Genomic DNA, 20,231 nt, shown 5'->3' on the forward strand with positions numbered 1-20,231 from the left:
ATAGCAGCACCACTTTCTTTCCCAATAGGAAGAACCTGCCTCTGCTTGGAACAGAGAAAAGTCCATAATTGCATTCAATTTATTTTCTTACTAGAGGAATCTGTACCACACGCTTGTTTATACATAACCATAAAATGAAATAAGGTGCAAAATACCACTGTATTGATATTAAAGCTTTAAGATTATCTAAAATAGAATTTATTTGAAATTTATTAAAGATTAATAGGAAACAACTCAAATAGGAAGTTATTATTACTATTATAATAACAAATGCATTTGTTATAATAATTAAAATCACAACTGAAAAAGGCCCCCTGAATTCATCAGTTAAATTGTCCCAAATGAGAAGTAAATAAAGATCAGCTCATCCTCTTAAGTAACATAGTGCATAAGTCACTTCATGCACTGGTCACTTGGTTTAATTGAAATTGTGAGTTACTGTGCAAGAGCTTCCATTAAACCTATGCCAAGTAACATTACTTCTGGAATAGTGACCTTCTTGAACTGTTAGAACTCCCATAAGCTATGAAACTGCCAACCTCAAGAGTATAGCCTGTGAGTACAAGAAAAAAATCTTTTTTGGCAGCTAACTAAACATATTTAATTCTGATCCAAAGTTTAAGGACATCTGCAACGTAAGCATACCCAGTCAATGGCAATTCAATGCAAGTCAGGGAGAAAGACAAGGGAAAACAGTAAATTGAACTTGCAGCACACAAAACCTAACAAGTAACAGATTAAGAAGAAACTAGAACTCTACAGTTGCTAAGTGATGAGCCACTGAAGGAACCACTCAAGTGTGACCTTGAAAGGGTTAAACCAGAACTTTGTAATTGATAAGAAGGGCAAACAAGATTATCATGCATCTCAAGGGGAGGAAAAAAGCAAATTTATCATGGAATAAGAGGTGAGTGACACTGTACAGAATTAAGAAATGCTTTAAGGAGATTGTGGCGTTGTGCAAAACTTATTGTGGGATGTTTAGGGGAAGAATCAAAGACAAAGAAAGGGAGGAATCAAGGTGGTTCGGGGATGAACAAACATGGGAAAAGTGGGAGAAGGAGACTGAAATAAGCTGGCTGCCTGTGCCTGTTTCTCCATTTAAACCACTGAAGTATCCACTATACGCGATAAATCCCCTTGCCCCCAATACCTCAGAGAATACAAAGTAAGCAATAATAAATGCTAATCATCCATCTAGTATTAACACATGGTTTGGCACATACTATATTTATACTAGTTAATTAAGTGTGCCCAAACTGGGTCCCTAAAACTGCCTACTGAAAATGACCCCTGCTCTGTATTAACTGTTGACTGATCTCTGGAAGCCCTTTGAGAATGGAGTTAGTTGTCCTGGGGCAAAACTTTTGCTACATTTCAACAATCTGACAGTTTGACAATAGATTTCCAGAGCTTACAAGTTTTCTTTAGCTTTTCTTATTCTTTTATTCATTTTTATAGATAAACATGATATAAATTACATATGTAATATATTAATATATAATATGAAAACAAATATTTTTATAATCTATAAAATATATACTTAAATATAATATATGCCTACATAATAAATATTTATATAGGTATCTATATACAAAAATATTTGAATCTATTTTAAACTAAAAATAATTATAATAACTCCGTAATATAATTATATATAATACGTACAATGCATATAGTATATAATATGTACATATGTAGCCACAGATGACAGAAGAATAAGAAAACCTAAGTACTATTATTTAGTGTTAGATTTTAAGTGTTCAGCAAAGTAAAGGAATTTAACTCAGCATATCATAACTGTTGAACAATCCAAATGACTTCTCCAGTTTGGAGAATAGCATAGTTTTAATAAAACTGGTAAGAAGTAATAACCACTAACACACCTGAAGTGACATTTTATACTTACTTTGCATAGTCAAAAAGCCTGCTGTCCCAGAGCTGATGAGTTCCTTTAGGACCAGAATGGAAGAAACAAGAATCTGTACCATCAAATTTGTTGAGACCATCTTCAGAGTTTTTTGATGCATGGCTGTGCACAACATCCAGCAGAACAGTGATGCCCATTGAGTGAGCAACGTCAATCATTTCTTTCAGGTCATCTGGAGTTCCATAACGGCTGTCAGCATGAAAATGCAATGTGTTATGAGTGATACAATCTGAACTTAAGCTGACAGTATTTAACATTACTCATAAAAACTACATCGAAGTCAGAAGTTCTTCATCACCTAGTTTCCAGTTGTATACAAGTTATTTTCTCAGCCTCTTAAGTAGTAGCTATCGATTACAAACTGAAAATTAAAACAATATAATTATAAAAATTACATCACGCACGCAACATTTTGCAGAAATAGTTTCAAAGTTTTATTCTTCCCTTTTAATCTGTTAATACATCAAATTCAGTATAAAAGATAACTGATACAACTTAAAGCTTCTATTTAATATTGAACACTTCCTTACTTTGTCAGAGACAAGAATATATTTATATTATTGGAATACAATAACCCATGACAACTACAAAAGTAAATGCACATTCATGAAAGTTCCCAAAATACACCATCTGCTGCTGTCGTGCTTAGTTGTTTGTTTTAGGTACTACACTATTTTCCAACTTATTTTTAAATAAATTTTTTTGTCTCCTGTGTCCGACACACCTTTCTTTCAACTAATTAAGCCAGTTAAAACATCCTGTCTATCTAAATTTAGCCTGGTTGTCACTTGAGCATCACCAAGATGAAAAAAAATCACAACATTCAGGTTTATCATAATTTTCTTAATAATCACCTGAATTCATTTTCCATCTATTTTTCACCCTAGGCCTCAAATCTAAGTACAGTCTGTTACAAGCGTGGGAAAAAGTTCCTATAGAACACACAGAGCCATGATTTTAATCAAGTTTATTATGAACAAGTAGTGTACAGTTCTCTATCATAAAAGAATGATTTACACATTGCATTTGTGTTGTGAAATTCTTGACAGTAACAAAACCCATGAATAAATACTGCTGAAGCTGGATTAGCTGGAATATGCTATGACAGCTGAAGTTACTTATAACCTTTTTGTTTGTATCGTATACAAAGTGTTTCACAGAACAGCTGATCACTATGCCAATTGATTCCAGATTTAAGAGGAAGCTAGAGTATATACCTAAGTCATTACTTTCTCTTTCCATTAAACACTTAGTTACAAACACACATACAGGCATACTGATTTCAATGGATAAGGTAAAAGAACAGAGAAGATGCTGAAGTGCTTAAACCTACCTTGATGCTGCAAAGAAGCTTGTGACCTGATAACCAAAACTGGCATAGTATGCATGTTCCATAATAGCCATCAGCTGGACACAGTTATATCCTATAAAAATAGAAGAAATAAAACAAACCCCTGCCCTAAGCATAGTTAGAAGAGGATTCAACACCTGTAACATTCATTCCAGTCTTCTCTCATTTTAGGTGCTAACTCATGATTAACAACTAAAGACTCAGTCTCTTTCAAGAAGTAATTCTACCTAATAGTTTATACTTACAAGATCTTCCATTAAAAAGGGAACGGTCTGTTTGTCAAGTGATCTACATTAACTAGGTGTATTGAATTTCTCAGATTTAGAAAGCAGTACGTGATATGCAAATATAATCTTAATTTCACTTCAGAATATTAACTAGGCCAATCTGCATGTCCTGAACTTCCGCTTCACTTTTGAAACTTGCAGTCAGGGAATGTGGGGGCAGCCGCTGGCTACACGTACTATACATTACGCCCTATGGAATCTTTTTTTACCACTTCAAAAACGCTTTTTTCCAACTGTAATGATTACATTTCCCCTCTACAAGAGTTTTTCAAAAAAGAGAAAGCACAGAAGAAATGTGTTTTTGTTCTGAGTTTACCAGAAGAACCAAGGTAGTACAGGAGGGTTGGGGACGTGCTGTCTCGTGTATCACCTAAGATAGTTCAGTTCAATATTAAGGGAGGGAAATCTAAAGGGAAAATAACATACTAATGATGAAGCCACAGTACTTGCCACACACCTTAACTAAAGCTATCTTTAGTATCAGTGAATAAGTGCCCTAGATAGCTAGCAAGTGAGGACTATCAGCAAAAGATAACCTTCAGGTTTCATCTACAGTCTGTTCAGACTCCCACCACTACCACTTCTCTTTATTAGTTTAACCAAAATCTTCACTTCATTCTATAGTTTAGACAAGATACTGGTTTCTTTTTTATTGTTCGTGTTTTTAAATTTCGCAGCTATAAAAGAGTTATTATTAGAAGATAGTTGGCATGAGCTCAGGAATTTGTCAGATTCATTGCTGGTTTATAATTCAGGCTCATTGCACTTATTCTTATTTACAGCATTTTTATAAATAAGCAGCAACACAGCATCAAATTAATCTAATTTGATTTGCTTGCTATTTATTTTCCTATTTGTCATGCACATATTTCTGCAAACTATTAATATCTTAGCATTCTTAAATATTGATGTCTTTAAGCTTGTCCTAACAAGTAAGACATTTCAAAACTGAAACTAAGCGCCCTTAAAAATACATTTTAAAAAAAGACTTAATTCCCACAGTATTTACTTAATGTCAATAGGAACAAATATTATCTATCATTACTGTATACCCTAACTAAATTTGATATTGCTTTTATTTTGTGCTGTATCAGCCTCTTCATGACATTTTTCTTCCCCAAATAAAATATCTGTAGGTACGGCAGAAAGCTTAATTCTGTTAAACATATTGACCTCCTGGAATGACTGAAATTCTTTGGCAGTAAGGAAAGAGTCAGATACACAATGTGGAATCCAAATTTACTTTTTGTTGAGGGCCTCCAGATATGCAAACTCCCTCATGTCTCCTGCAAGCTCAACTTCACTGAAAGGCAAAAGCCACATTCTGTGAAACACTGACCCACCAAGTAAACCTACAAGAAAAACTTATGTCTTCTTCAGGCACTCTGATAAATTGGGGAAGAAAAAAAAAATACCCAAGAACACATAAGCACAGCCATCATCCACAGATGCCTCAGCCATGGATGTCATGATTGTCTTACAGTTGAGTGTAACAAAACATATTTCATCACAAGGCAGTAAAAGCTAGGAAGTTCTAATATTGTCCATTATAGAAACAGTGCAAAGACACCACAGGAAAAAATAATCATCAAATAGAAATTGAGGTGAACAGTTTTGCTATGCTTCCTGAGATAATCACGCCAGCCGTTCCATACACCTCCTACAATATACTAGGAGTTCTTTTCTAAAAGAGGATTTCTCACATTTAAAGTTTCCATATTCTGATACCTCACAGCAACTGTTCAGGGATAAAAAAATTTAGTGCACTTATTCTGGCAAACAGAAAGGACAATCCTTTCTATCCAGATATTTCTTTATCTCTCCTTAGAATCAAGATTTATATTAGTAGAACCAATTAAGAACACAGTATTTTCTGAAGACTGTCTCACAAAAACAGGTCCTTTTTCAAGTTGAAAGCAAACCATGCCAAAAGCAAACTGCCCTGCAATATTTATCTAGGCTTTTGCAACCACATTATACTTTATCTGTGGAATGAATTTTGATTCACATATCCTATTTCAGTCTTTGTTTCTTCTCCATAGATTTCACTTGTTTATAATTTTTGCTGCCCTAAGAATCTATTTTTATAGTCCATGTAATCTGAAAATGCAGAAAACCTATAGACACTTGATATAATTATCTTTTCCAATAAGAGCACAGCTACATAAAAATTTTATCTATGCAAGTATCTCTGTTATTACTTACCAAGATCCTTTATTCTAGGTAGTACGTTGTATGTGAAATTTTTATAAGAAGCTACCTTCCCTTCTGGGGAAGCAATCCCCACATGAGATTCATAGATTCTTAGGCTTTTTAATCTCCTGGGGGAAGGATGCTTGTGCTGTAAGGAAGAAAACAGTTGTCATTAGGATACAACAGCTTGGAAGTGTTGTCACAATCACATAATTTGCACAAGGTGAAAAACAATTTACAGTTTGGTTTTTTTCCCTCTAAGAGCACAAACATTTCAGAAGTAATTAAGCATTCTAAACTGTTAAAGCAAATGTCTATTTCAAATTAACATTCTTCATGAACAAGAAACTAGACAGCCATGATTCAATACTTCTCTTATACCCTTTTTAAATTACACTGAAGTGTACAAACTTATAGCAGCCATTGTACTATAAAGTTCTTCTGAACTATCACAAAGCTTGTTTGAAAATAAAAGATAATAGAAAGATGGGTTTTTATTTTTTAAGCAAACCCTTCACTTCTCAGGTAGCTACTTTAGTTCACTACTCTTTTTGTGGAACAACTGTTTTGTTTTTTTTTCTTCCAAGCAGGGATACAAAGATGACACAATACATGGTATTATACGTCTTTTGAAAATAATATTTAAGCCTTACTATATACGACTGTGGTGGATTCCAGTGTACCCAATCATAATTTACTTTGTCTTCATCACGGACTACGTATCTTGCCCAAGGTGAAATACGATACAGGAGTTCGCCATTTTGAGCACGAATCACCACCTATAAAATAACCACAACATATGCATGCAGTCACATATAATTCATAGAACACCTTCTGTGTAAACCATAGTGGAAAATGAAATAGTACACTACACAGAAATTTAATTTAAGGAACACTCAAATATATAATGCAAGTCAAGACAAGGAAGAATAACCCTGTTCACAGAGATGATTTGCAAAGGGATAGCAAAGCAGGCTTGTCAGACACAGGAGTGATGTTCACAAGCAAGAGCTCAAGAGTGAGGATATATATGTAAGCTTCATAAAAGTAATGAGAGAAAGAGCCTTCCCCAAATGGATTACTGTTAGCTTCCCTAATTTTCCTTGTCATTGCTATTTCCTCACCACATTCTTATAAATTTATAACAGATACACAGTATAATGCCATCAAGATGAGAACTGTGATTTGTTTACGCAGAAAAAAAAAAATCTAGTAAGCCAATTTTAATATCTTAATTCCCTCTTCTCTTCTATGCTTTGTGAGTCCTGACCAATATCATACAGACCAGAACCACAGATGAACACAAGCAGCACAGGACAACTTTCAGGTCAAGAAAAGGGAAGAGTAGAGGGAAGAGTAAAATTTAAATTGCTGGGTTTCTTCTGCTGCCTTTCAGTTTCTCTGGATTCCTTCATCATTCTAATGAAAAAATAAAGTATTATCATCTGTTTTACTTTCCATATTTGGTTTCCTCTAGTTTATAACGAGAGACTAAAGAGGACCATTCTTTTCATTTCCTTCAAACAGCTCATAGAACTTCTCCAGGAAGAGCGATGAAACACAAGAAACCTAGGAACTCTTTTGGAGTATTATGATTTTACACAACAAAAGCAAAATTGAAATAATTACTAGGATAATGTTGTACCAGGACCTTGCAGAAGACATTGTATTTGAGGAGTCGGTGATCTTGAACATGCCATCTCTGCTCTATTGAGTAATTAATGTAATCTGTAACTTATAACTTGGGAAAGGATATGAGAATCAAGGGGTGGAAGGTAGTATTGCTGACTGGGAGAGTGTTGCATGTTTAGGAGCTCAGGACAACAGGTCCGTGCTGTGCTGCACATGTACCTTAGCTGCAGAACAGAACAACCTCAGCCATCTCAGCATATGGAAGGGCCTTCAGGCAGCTCCCCCTTGGTACTGGCAACTATACCACCCGCACGGCCTTGTCTTTGTCGAAAAGCGCAACAAGAAATTCTCATGAGGACATGCTTGAGGAATAGAGTTGTTTTCTCGTAATGAAATTATATACTAGCTTGAATGACCAAAAGGGAAAGCTTCTCTCCAAGGGCAGGATCTGCACCACACAGCATGCCATGGGAAAATCTACCAGGGCACTGTCTGATGCCACGCTAATGCAGGGTGCCCAGGATTTGAAGATGACTTGCTCACTATCAGTATTCCTCCTCTTATTCTGTCTAATTAAAGCAGTTATCCTATGAAGCCAATTCTTGTCAGGCCTTTCTTCTTGAGATGCAGAAAGAACCCTGCTCCATCTCTCTCACCTCACTCCACCTCCCCCCTTCCTCAGTGCAGGAGAAACCACACTGGTTTTGCTTGGTATTTTGGCTGCCATTAAAACAATAATACAGAAGGTTTGCAAATTTAGAACCCAGAAATGTACAAGCAAGTGAAGTCCTGAAATTCTTCATTCTGCTTTTGTTAAGAAGTTGATGGTTGCTTTCTTGGTTTGGCTGTTGGTTTTGGGGAGCTTTTTATTTTTGTAAGGAAAGCTATGAACATAATAAGAAGCCTCAAATGAAAAGAGGGATGGGGGGAAGGGTTTGAGCCCCCCCCCCCCCGCTTTCTTTTTTATTACAAAAGTTACTTTTCTTTGCTCTCAATTCCCAACAAGTAGTTTGGAAGAAGACAATTATCAAAGAATTGCCTTTTCACCTGTGGCAAGTGTCTAATTATTTTGAAAGATTATCTGTATCCTTAACCTAACCACAGGAGAAAGTAAGATGAAAATACCTATACCCAGTAGGTTAATGGAAGCTGATAAAGCAAGGAAGTATAATAATACACACTGAGAGACACAGCAATCATAACTCTGACAATTCAAAACAAGTTTTGTAAGGAGTAATTGAGACTAATGACCTAATCAGAAAAAGCTGAGAAAAAGTTATTGAAAACACTGTACAGTTGCATGGAAAATTTCCTCTGTCAACTGTGCTAGCAAAGCTTGCCAAAAGGATATTTCTGCAAATTATACCAACACTATGAAGATCCTCCTGGCTGACAGCATTGACAATTTGCAAGTTACCCTTAAAATAATAAAAATTATATCCTCTTTCTGATATCACGCTTCTGATGATGCTATTACTTGTTTTATTAATTTGTCCCAATTTTTCACAGAAAGAAGATAATTACTGCATATAACCACCATACCTAGCTACTTGTGTCAGCATTCCTTTCTCTAATATTCTGGTGTAATTTATACTATACAGGCTTATGAGGGGTGGGCGCATTTTATTTTAAGAAATATGAGGTAATTAATCTAAATTCAGAACATTATTTAATTAGATTTAGTACTGGTTTAACCCAAAGATGATACTGGAAGGAGAAAAAGTTTATTTATTATGAAATACTAAAACCAGTCATGCATACTCTTTAATTTAATCCATTAAGCAATGAAAAACACTTAAAAACAGAGATTAGAAATGTATTTAAATGGGCAAACAGTTACTTCACTTTTTTTTTTGACCCACACTTCTACAGTTATGCTGCATGTGTTAATTAACCATATCTCTGCATCCCATCCTTCTGAATTCACATAAGAACTTTTGTTGTTCCATAGTCACTCAATTTAAATTGACCATCTTTTCCCTCATTTCCAATGCATCAGTGCACTTGATCTACCAGTTTTTCAGAAGCCATTTAAGTACTAGTTTTGATTTTATTCAAAGCATTTATCAGGTCAAGTTTATTGGTTAGACTTTCCAGGAACTGAGAGACTTTTATAGGAACTTATACAAGTTCCTACCGACTTTCACAGCCAGAATTCTAACAGCTACAAATAAAACTTCTGAGAAGCAGAGGCATACACGTATTTGTCATAATTGAGATAGTAACAGTGTAGAGCCAATCTACAATCTGTGGTGCTAATCTACCATTTTCTGCAAGGCCTGGGTTTACACACTTAGACTTAAGAGTCTGCTCTATTTTAAGGTTCACAATCTAAATTTTTGGTTTTCCTTTTTATTTTAGAACTTAACTTTCAGTTTTACTATGCAAAGATATAAGAAACCTTTCATGTTCTAAAGAAAACGATACATTTAACCAACAACAGAAGTCATACAATTTAACCATGCAAATGTCAGAAAATCTCTAAAAAAGTGGGGAGAGCACTTATTTTAAACAAGTATTAGGGAAAATTATTTGTTGCCTTCTTTACAGCGTAGGTCTTCTTAAGGAATATTTTCCAAATATATCCAGCCATGGTTGTATCTGGTTGAACCTCACCATGACAGTAGAAACCTCAGTTTTGCTCACGTGTTGCTGTCATTTTTGAACATCATGAGCTGTGCACAGAGAAAGCGTACTCCAGAGGAACATACCTAACCCAGAAAAGGAATCATTACGACCCTGAGGCTGGTAAAGACAAATCCTGTTCTTCTCCCATTTACAAGAGCATAATCAACACGGTTTCCTTAGACCCCTGTCAAGTGATCCCTAAAAATTTCAGTTCTTATTTTCTATGCTTGCTTAACTCTTGTCTTAATTTTATGTGAATCTCATTTACTGAATCTTTCCTTTCCTTAATTACCAAGCTCTATACTCGATCAACTTCTTATTCCTCTCTCCTGATATTGTAGGAAGTTGATTAAGTTACAAGTAGAAAGACTTCAGGTAATATTTTCTAAAGTTCCTTGAGACAGAACTCCCACACCATCATGCTTAGTTGAGGCATGAGCAAAAAAAAAAAACCCACAACCTTCAAAAAGTTGAATGGCACCCCAAAACAAATAGCAAGTGAGCCCAAGAGTGACAATAACAACTCTAATGGAAACCATCCAACAGCTTTCATTCCCATATTTGCTTTTGCATTTCTTGAAGCAGTTAATTACACATAAATAAAAGTTGTAATAAAAGAAGTAATAATACAAAGCACAAACATAAAACTGAAAGACAGATAAACAACTCTTGCTCCACTCACCCCAAACTATTACTTGTGGTCCATTCTCCGCAGTATTCAGCTATAAAAAGTAGCTGCCACATATATTCTGCACCTGCTGCTACAGGTTATATATGGATAAAGAATACTGGATATAGTGATTACATAGCCCTTTTAACAAAGTACCTATGAGTCTATTTAGCAAATACTGTACGTTTGCTTGAAAATTTGGTTTTGGGTGAGTTTTTTTGTTGTTGTTTTTTTTAACACTCATTTCAAGCTAATTCTTAAAAGTTATGATTCATAACCTAAGCTAGCCACCACTTAGTTCATCAACATTTTATAGCTGAGTTTACATTTTCTAATTAACTCAATCTTCTCTAAAGAACATACATAAAATAAAAAACAACCCTTTGTCATTAATCCATTTTCATATTACAGTTATGTACCCGCATTATGGCTTATCCTTGGCTTTCTTCAGCTTTATGATTTAAGTCACCTTTAAAACGCTCACCAATATGAACTATGTAAAATTGTCAGGGAGAAGCAGCAAAGCTGGTCACTACAGAACACTCCAGCAAGAGGACAAGCGCAGGAGGGAAAAGAAAATCCAAGTTTCCTAGGCAAAATAACACTTCCTCCTCTGTTTGTGTGTTTAAACTGTTACTAAATAAACAAAACTAAGTTAAAAAGAAAGAAATCTACATATCAGGAGAGTTACATTTACACTGCCCAAATTTAGAAGGACAGAAAAGCAAACAAAGACAAAAAAAAGAGATGAAGAGAACTTGTCACTATCTACATTTAACATCTCTTTTTCTGAAACATAAGATGGAGTACTATGTTACTGTCAAACTGCATAATACATGGACAATATGCCATTTTCTTTTGTTTGTGGAGAGGAGGAAGTCTCTTACAACAGCTAACCTGTTTAGAGCTCTGTACTAAAAAGTCTAAAAAAGACTTTCTTCCCCATAGTTTCCAAGTTGGCTTACACATTGGAAATTTCTAACACAAGATTCTGGACAATTCAAAGTTAGTCATGCAGAATTTTCCTACATTAACACTAGTGGTAAATACATTCACACAATAATATCTAAAAACTCAAAAACCTTTATGACCTTTGAATGTCACATGATTCTGGCTTCCAAGTGAAATATCAGTATAAACACATGTAAATAAGTGCTCTTACACAAATAAACAAGTGTCAAAGACAGAACGAAAACGTCCTTCAAAATTTGACATTAAACAGTCAATTTACTCTAAAAATGGACAGCGCAGAGAGATACAATTCATATAAGCACAACTATAAAACAACAAAAAGTGAAGAGCTTAACCTAAGCTGCTCATCTTTTGTATGTAAAGGTTAGAAATGTGTGTTTTGTTTGCATTTTCCATTATAGGGATGTTGGGTGTATTTTCAACATTTCTGTCTAAAATGCTCAGCACACCTGAAGTTTAGCATTTGAAACTGCTGTAATTAGTGCAGCAAATTTCATAGATGAGTACACCCAAGGTAGTGAAAAGACATCCTGGTAACCTGAGGTTTAAGGTGTCAATGCTGCTGAAGTGAATAATTTTGAAGTGAGAACTTTCAGATCTGAATAAAAGTCACTAGAAAAACTGAAACGTAGTAAGAGCAAACATATAGCCAACAACGGCTGGCTTTGAAGGTAAGTAAAAACTGGTGTGCAAAGTTGCATTCCAATTTTCAAAATGCTGGACTGCTGGAAGACAAAGCAGGACCTAAGTCTCACAAGAACATTAGTATCAAAGTGACAATGTGTTCCATGTCTGTCTCCCTAGAGTATAGGGAATTTATCCTGCAGCTTACTCCCCATTTGATAAAACTAAGTACAGTGTTTATGGGTCTGTTTTGATGATGTTTAAAACTCCCAAAAACAGTTTATTACAGTTAGGGAGAAACCATCACTCTGAGGGCAGTCTAGTGTCATACAGAAAAGGCAATAACACATTGGAGCAATTCAGAAGCTGAAACACGTTTCATTTAATTTAATGGTGCTTCCAATGCAGGACAAGTGAGATTCAGGGGCCTTAATTTTCAGAGACGTTGAAAATTTTTAAGACTCTTGGGTACCCCACTATTCTTCCTTTCCTAAATAGCATGGGTCTTCCATATCACCTACAGCACACCTGCCAAGCCCTTCTGGATGTCTCAGGGCATTTAAAGGAAAACTCGGCGCTTACGTTCAGGCAGCTTCCAACCTATTGTGACTCAGTGAAATTTGTTGGCTTTTTACGAACAGAACCCACACATTTTTTCTTAAATTATCAATAAAATGTCTGACAGTTTTGCAAGTCTCAACTTCAAAAGTTTAGTCACAAATACAAATTTAGATAAAATGTAAACCCGTGTGTAAAATGGAGCTTAATGGGGTTGTGCTATTGTTACGACAGATGAAACTGTGCAGTATCAGGCCACAAAACACCACATTTAAAATTTGTATGTTTATGAATATCCCTCTTCTTTCTTTTCTTGTTTGCCTACCTTCATCTTCTCTTCACATCAGCTTCATTCTGCTACCTCATCTTCCAGTGTTCCAGATCTTCAGAATGGTGTGGGAGAATAATTCAAGTGACAGTTACATACAAGATCAGACAATTTCTCTGCCCAGCATCCACTCATTTAGCTTTCAGTTGCTGCATCTAAAGCAGACTTTAATTCCATGAGTGAACGTTGTATTCAATTATGATGTGTTTCCGTAAGTCGTCTGCCTCTGTTTCCACTGATGATGATACAGGGTCAAACATTAGAAATAAAAATGAGCCATGCTGTCTTGATAATTCCTTATTTTAACAGATATTTATTTTCATCTAAAACCAGCATCTGCTCCCCTATTTTTTTTTAAAGAATAAAGAATTAAGACTGATATTTTTGCAGTTCAGGAAATTTGTTATCTAGTGGTTTGTCATTTATACTCGAGTTGGGGAGAGGAAAACGAGGCGACGATAACTAGATAACTGATGAATATATGCAAGCCAATAAACTGCTCTGAAACACTGTATTATTATTTCATTACTTTAATAGCTTGAAAGCACTTGGAATGATTGTTGGTATATGTGGCTTTTAATACAACGATGAAATTAAATTGGCCATCAAACCAACAATAGCTAACATAATGAGAGAGTGGACTAGCTTTAATATAAATATGGAAATGTCAGGGAGTTGTTAAGCTATTATTTCAATATTTTACAACTTATAGTATTTCATTAGCTTCATATTTATTCATTTCCGAGACAAGATTATCCAAATGTAAAAGCCACAAGAACACAGATGGAAACACCACCTCATCTCAATAACATGCACCTCATTTGAAAGTAAGTTCAACCCAAAGCCTAAGAGCATGACAGGATTAGGTCTTAAAGACTCTCTAGGAAGTTTATGTTAGATGCTGCAATAATGTCACCAGGTTTTTCCACCACATGAAATTTATTAGAAATCAAACATCAAGGTATTTCCCACCCTCAGTTGTTCTAAGAGTGCATGGGGAAGGAAAACAACTGCTTGTACACTAACATAATTTTTAGTATAATATACTAAAAATATACTTTGCCTGTACACCTTAGCTGCATATTTTTCTTCCACAAAGCATATCCAATCCTGTGTTTAGCACCCAGAATGGAACACACCGTTCTGATGATCTTTTGCCAGTGGATGATGTAAATTGAGCCCATTTACAGAAGTAAACAAAAACCACATCACCACCCCTGCCTTCCCCACATACACAGAAGAAACCACAGGGCAACTACTACCATTCTCTTTCTACAGGTCATACTGGCTTTAAGAAAAGCACCAGAATCTAGAGGCGATGTTTTTATACATTTGTATCTTGGGTCCACAGTAGAACGCTTTCCGGTAAGGTAATGCAATCTGCTGCAGAACCCAGGACCAGAATTCAGAGTACCTTGCCTGACAGTTTGCTTTAAAGAAGATTTACATAAAAATACAAAAGCCTGACAGAAGTTTGGGATAGAACAGCACTGTTACGGGCTTTATTCTGGAATTCTCATTCAACCTGACAGATTTTAGAGACCAGAAAAAAACATTTCCTTCTTTAATAGCCTCAGAAATAGAAGGCAAGGAATGAAGAAGTGAACACAGGTTCGTCACTAGTGCCTTACTCTTCTTGCTACTGCACAGCCCAGCCTAACAAAGCAAAGGAAAGGCAGCAAGGAGGAAAAGGGATCAGAAGTTGTTCAACACTTCAGCTTCCCCTAGCCAGGAACACCTTCCCAAATGGACCCTCCACCCAAGATCGGTGAAGGAAGAGGCATGGAAAACAGGAAATCTTTCCAGAACTCACCTTCCACTGAAAAACTTTACCATACTCTATTCCTACTGCACCAAATAACCAAGAAATCAAGCGTATCTGCCAAGGTACTTGCAGTCACTGAAGTTATTTCTTAACAAGCGAATTGAGTATAAAGCTTGAAAAGACATTTCTGGAAAGAATAGACAGTGTGTTGCTTTCTGCCAGGCTGTTCTCCTTCCTAAACTGCAGATCGGTTACACTGGAAAGAAGTAGTAAGAGAACACTCTAATCATGTTACTCCAAATCTCCCTTTCTCCAACTTTTTTTTGCCCTCATCAATTTAAGATTACTGTCAAAATTAAGTCAGTCAAGACAAAGCTGTCTGTTCTTTTTTTTTCCCCCAAGCCATTTTCTGGCAAAGAAATCTGCTAAAGAGACAAGCATTTAAATCAAATATTGAAAAAAATACTCCTTAGCTATCGGATACATAGTAATACTTGTCAAGTCATTTATACATTTAACAAAGTTCTGCAGAGGAATCTGTGTGGTTCAGAAGCCATTGGGAGAAGGGTCTATTTGCTGTGCAGATTATTTTTCTGTAAATATATCATCACATCAGCTATTAGACTCTATACTTATTAGGGATATTAAATATTTGCTCACAATTCCCCCTTTTTTCCCCTTCACTTCTCCCCTGGGGAAAGAAAATAAATTTAAAAAAAAAAATCAAGATAAGAAAGAAGGAAAAGCCTATCTTCAAAGCCAAGTCATGAAGTCATGCCTTGATTTTCCAAAAGAGGGAGATATAGCTCCATTTGTGAATTAAGCATGTCAACTGCAGTGAAGATCCTAAGAACATGTTTAACCAGTTTACTATATCAGATTAAAAAGGAAGCTTTTGCTTTTTTTTTTCCGTTTCCATGCTTCTCTTAGAAAACTAAGAGAAATCAGTAAATACTAACAAAAAATACAGAAAATACTATAGTATTTATTTGAGTATAAAAAAAATTCAAAAGATGAAGACAGTAGCCTAGTATTATAAAAATATCTATGCAGATAAATACACCATAGGAAAATCAAACTGTTAAAATCCAGGAAGCCATAGGAGAGTTGTTAAAAATTAAAGCAATATCACATGGAAACATTCCCAATAGATTTCAACAGGCACAAGTGTAGAGACAATATAATACTTAATCATCATGAACTATCCCAAAAGTACATGATTTCTACAGGAAGAAACAATAGGCTTTATAACTGTTAGTTACACAAAGGTGGCATTATTAGGTATTGCGGGACAACCAGTTTATTTTTAGAAAAACACCACATGTATCTGTGCTGCAGGACAGCATTCAAACTTTCCTTTCAGTCTAGAATCCAGATTTTGAAAACCTTTTTCAAAATCAAATTCGTAAGTCAAAGGTAAACTGGAATCTCTAAAGTACACAGTTCAAGAAATACTTCCCCCCCACACACTCTGACTTAACCAGAATCAAGTTACTATAACATCAGTGATGTAGCTTAAAGACTATAAAAACTGGTATGCATAATATAAAAGCATTCATATATGTATTATGTAACTGAGAGGCTTGGGGTAGGAGAGCACGATTTGAAAAGCAACCATAATAATAAAGCACATTACACACAATAAGTGTAACTTATTAGAGTTGTTTCAAGCCATGTCAAGTAGAAAAGAAGCTGCTGAAGTATGTAATAGAGGCACCCAAGCATTAAGTATTACTTATCTCAACTATAAAGCGTTTGTATAAAGGACAACTGCTGCATAATGCACCTTGCAGTTGGGTGGTTGTGGCATAGCATGCTTACTTTTTGATGCTCCCATTCACGGCTGTTTCGAACTGGGGATGAGGCAGGTCATGCCCAACATCTCCGCTTCCTGTCACATACTCCCATGGTGTCTTTTAACTGGGGTAGCCTACAGTCCCAAACGGTCCTTCCAGTGTCCTCTCCCGCCTCTTGCTGTTGTCTCCCTGCCCAACAACTCAAGAGTCCCCAACACCTCAGGTCACACTCTCTTTGGGAGATAATAAAAGAACGCAGAGAATTGTGATGTGTTCCCTCTAATTCCGAGGTCATCTGTCATGAATGAGCTCACCCGTCCATCTCCATGCATCGTTAGATGCATTAACTTAACTGCTTTCTGATATTCTAAAGTATCATACTTTGAACACTTTATCATAATGCCTCAGAGAAGTCCTCAAACAGCTCTGGTGTTGGCTGTACAGACCATCTGACAAGACTTGGGCATCCAAGGTGTGGAATAAGTCCATCAGAATACCAAAGTTTATCTTCCACTTTCCCCTTGACCTATAATCTTCTCAACTTTTAGACAAATACAGATGAAAATTCAGAAATACATACCAGTATGTCACACTGAAGAGCGTGTCAGAAGCTTTACCTAATTAGTGGCCCTATCTTCAAAACAAAAACAATTCCCCTAAAAACCACAGCCATGTTTCTATATACTTAATATGGAGTCTCAGACTTTAAATTCCATTTCAAGACCCCTTCTTTAAAATATCTCTCCCTTTTCCTCCAAAAAACCTCATGTTTTGCTTTAACACACACCTAATACCAATTGAAACAATTAGTCTTCTGTATGGATAAACTAAAAGGAAAGTATTTTTAAATAGCAAAACCTCCTACCAAAGAATTGTGCAGTCTTCAAGTCACAGGAGAACTAAGCCTGCCAAAATAACTGAACAAGAATACTCTGAAGTGCTGAGCTCAGCCTGCAAAAAAGGCTCCAAAGAGCAACAGTCCACTGCATTACAATGCTTCATCATTGCTACAACCTCTCCTATGAGTCCACAAGTAGTTGCACATTGTTTACCAAATCCAAACAGGCACAGTCAAGAGACCATTTACCTCCCAATGAGATAACAATTCTTCCTGCTAGTAAACCTAATCTGTAACCCAAAGAAGCCTACAATAACTTGCTTCACAATCAAGCAATGAAACATGAATGGCATTGCCACAGATTTAACTAATGCTTTAATTCCCATTCAGCACCACTGATGCCTAGAAATGTATATACTAGAGGACTTAAGTCCTTAAAGTTCAAAATGCCTGGAACGCCATGTCTGCTCCTTCTTGCATATAGGTTATATACCACGATGCTGCAGATCATTTGTTTCATTCACTGTTCAACTTTACAGACCTGGTGATTTTTTTTTCCATCCTACACACCATTTAAGACATTAAATTTAAGTGACATGGAACTTAACAGACTATGAGCAAGGACATTCTCCACCCCCCCAGCTGAGAAGAAAACAAGAAACATTAGAAGCATTTATATTTGTATATATAAGAAAACAGTGAACTTCAGGAAGCTTCCCATTGAAATCAAGTTTCATACCTCTGCTAGTGGTACCCAGGGCTCCCTTTGTAAAAGCTGTCTGACTGCACACAACCTATTTACATCTTACATTACAGAAAACCCACCACATCTTTAACACTTCTATACCTAGCATTCTAACCACCAGCCTGTTATCCCATTATTAAAAAGTTTCCTAGGTTTTCACATTCTCATTACAAACACCTTCACATTTTGACTGCAGACTGCTTGAAGCACATGAGACCTGAACTCAAAGCCAGTCTGATACTACACTGCTGGAGTTCCTGATCAGTCAGGCCAGCTGCAACACCATCTACTTCATCAGCGACAGTAATTACACTTGATGAATTTTACTAACAGTGGCTCCCTGACACTGATTAACCTAACTGCTCACCATATTTGATTCCTTTTCAAGGTTTACAAGTTAAACACAGAGCATGCAGATCTTCTACAAAGTATAGGATACAGTGGTAAAAACTGTAAGGATGAAGTTTTAATAATATTCCTTGCAACTAACTTTCTTCTCCCCAGCACCTCATGGGTACAAATGTACTTCTAGGTACCTCTAACCATAATTAATCTGTTAGTGTTCCAACTCAAAGTAATTCCTCCTTTGCACCCTTTAATATTGAAAAAGGTTATATATTTGGACTGGAAAACTACTCAAAACCAATAGTAATGAACTTTTAAAATAGTTTGTACAAACTAATAAAAAAATTGTGACTGTTCTTTATGTCAGGCCTAATTTTGTATTGAACTTGGCACCTATAGCTACTATTCAGCAATTACTAAAACCACTCAAACGTGCAAGAGTCTGGAATATCCATAGAAGAATGTGTTAACAAGTGCACAAGATAACAAATCTAATCACCTCATTACAATACAAGGCACTCCCTCAAAAAGCTATAAAGTTTACCATTTAAATATATATACACACACAGAGATATATGTGTGTATATATATGTGTGTGTGAAGGTCAAAAGGATACAGATTTAGCAAATGATGGAATGCAGAGTTTTTAAAAAGTTTCTACCATTTTCTGAGGTGACCTTTCCAGGGAAAACTTATTTGTTCCCTGAGCTGTATATGATCAGTTCTGTCAGCATACACAGAGAAATCACAGATCTACTGTCATTACTAGAAAGTTGAACAATTACTACTATTTTAGTATACCCTCTCCAGCTCACAGAAGAAAACTTAGTGGTTCTGCTATATAGATCTTCCCCTATTCAATGTTCCAGGGCAGCAGGTAGCTCAATCATAATTGCCAATATTTTGTAAGTACTGATCTTACTATCTCTTCTGATTTAGCTGTATGAAAATATTTTAGAACTTGATCATTAGCCATGAATTTGGAGATTATTTTCATCTAGGTTTGAATTCTTACTGGCTTCTGTTTTCCAATTGTTCTGCATTTTCTGTGTTGTTCCTTGGCATTCCTATGAAGAATATTAAGCAAATTCCCCACTGCAGATATTAAGATCTCAATTTTTACCAATACTGTCCCCACCCCTAAACTCCACTGACTATTTCAAAATTAGGTTCTTAGAGACTACAGTGAAAACTTAATTTACAGGTATTTTTAAGTAGTTGTAAACTCATTTATAAACAAACAGTAAAAGAACAAAGTGGAACACTGATTAAACTCCTGCATGCATGCCTATTACAACACATGACAAGACTTGCTAAGGAAGCCTATCCATGTTAATTTTTCTAAAAGCTTGCTGTATACTGTGAAAGATAATTAAGAATACTCTGGTAGTGAAGGAAGAATTCAGTCATTTTCAACCATGAAAGAAGATAAGCACACTTGCCCCTCAACTGCCATTGCTGTTAGAATGACAAATATGTTAATGTTTAAAGAAACTTTGGTTGTCCCAGACCATCTTTCAAACTACCCCCATTAGAATAAAGAAACAAGAGGTAAAGAGGCTTAATTTT

General features: G+C 35.8%; 1 protein-coding gene across 1 annotated transcript in view; it reads right to left on the reverse strand.

Annotated features, from left to right (window-relative positions):
- Positions 1-20,231, reverse strand: part of GBE1 (1,4-alpha-glucan branching enzyme 1) — a 165,147-nt gene that overhangs the window by 95,881 nt on the left and 49,035 nt on the right. Inside the window, exons 4-7 of the mRNA XM_082304470.1 lie at positions 6,415-6,540; positions 5,774-5,909; positions 3,264-3,354; positions 1,910-2,119 (exon numbers count right to left, since the gene is read on the reverse strand). Of these exons, the coding sequence (XP_082160596.1) occupies positions 1,910-2,119; positions 3,264-3,354; positions 5,774-5,909; positions 6,415-6,540 (563 nt within the window). The remainder of the gene's footprint in view (positions 1-1,909; positions 2,120-3,263; positions 3,355-5,773; positions 5,910-6,414; positions 6,541-20,231) is intronic.

The sequence above is a fragment of the Platalea leucorodia genome, assembly GCF_965183815.1.
Source record: "Platalea leucorodia genome assembly, chromosome: 2".
NCBI lineage: Eukaryota > Metazoa > Chordata > Aves > Pelecaniformes > Threskiornithidae > Platalea > Platalea leucorodia.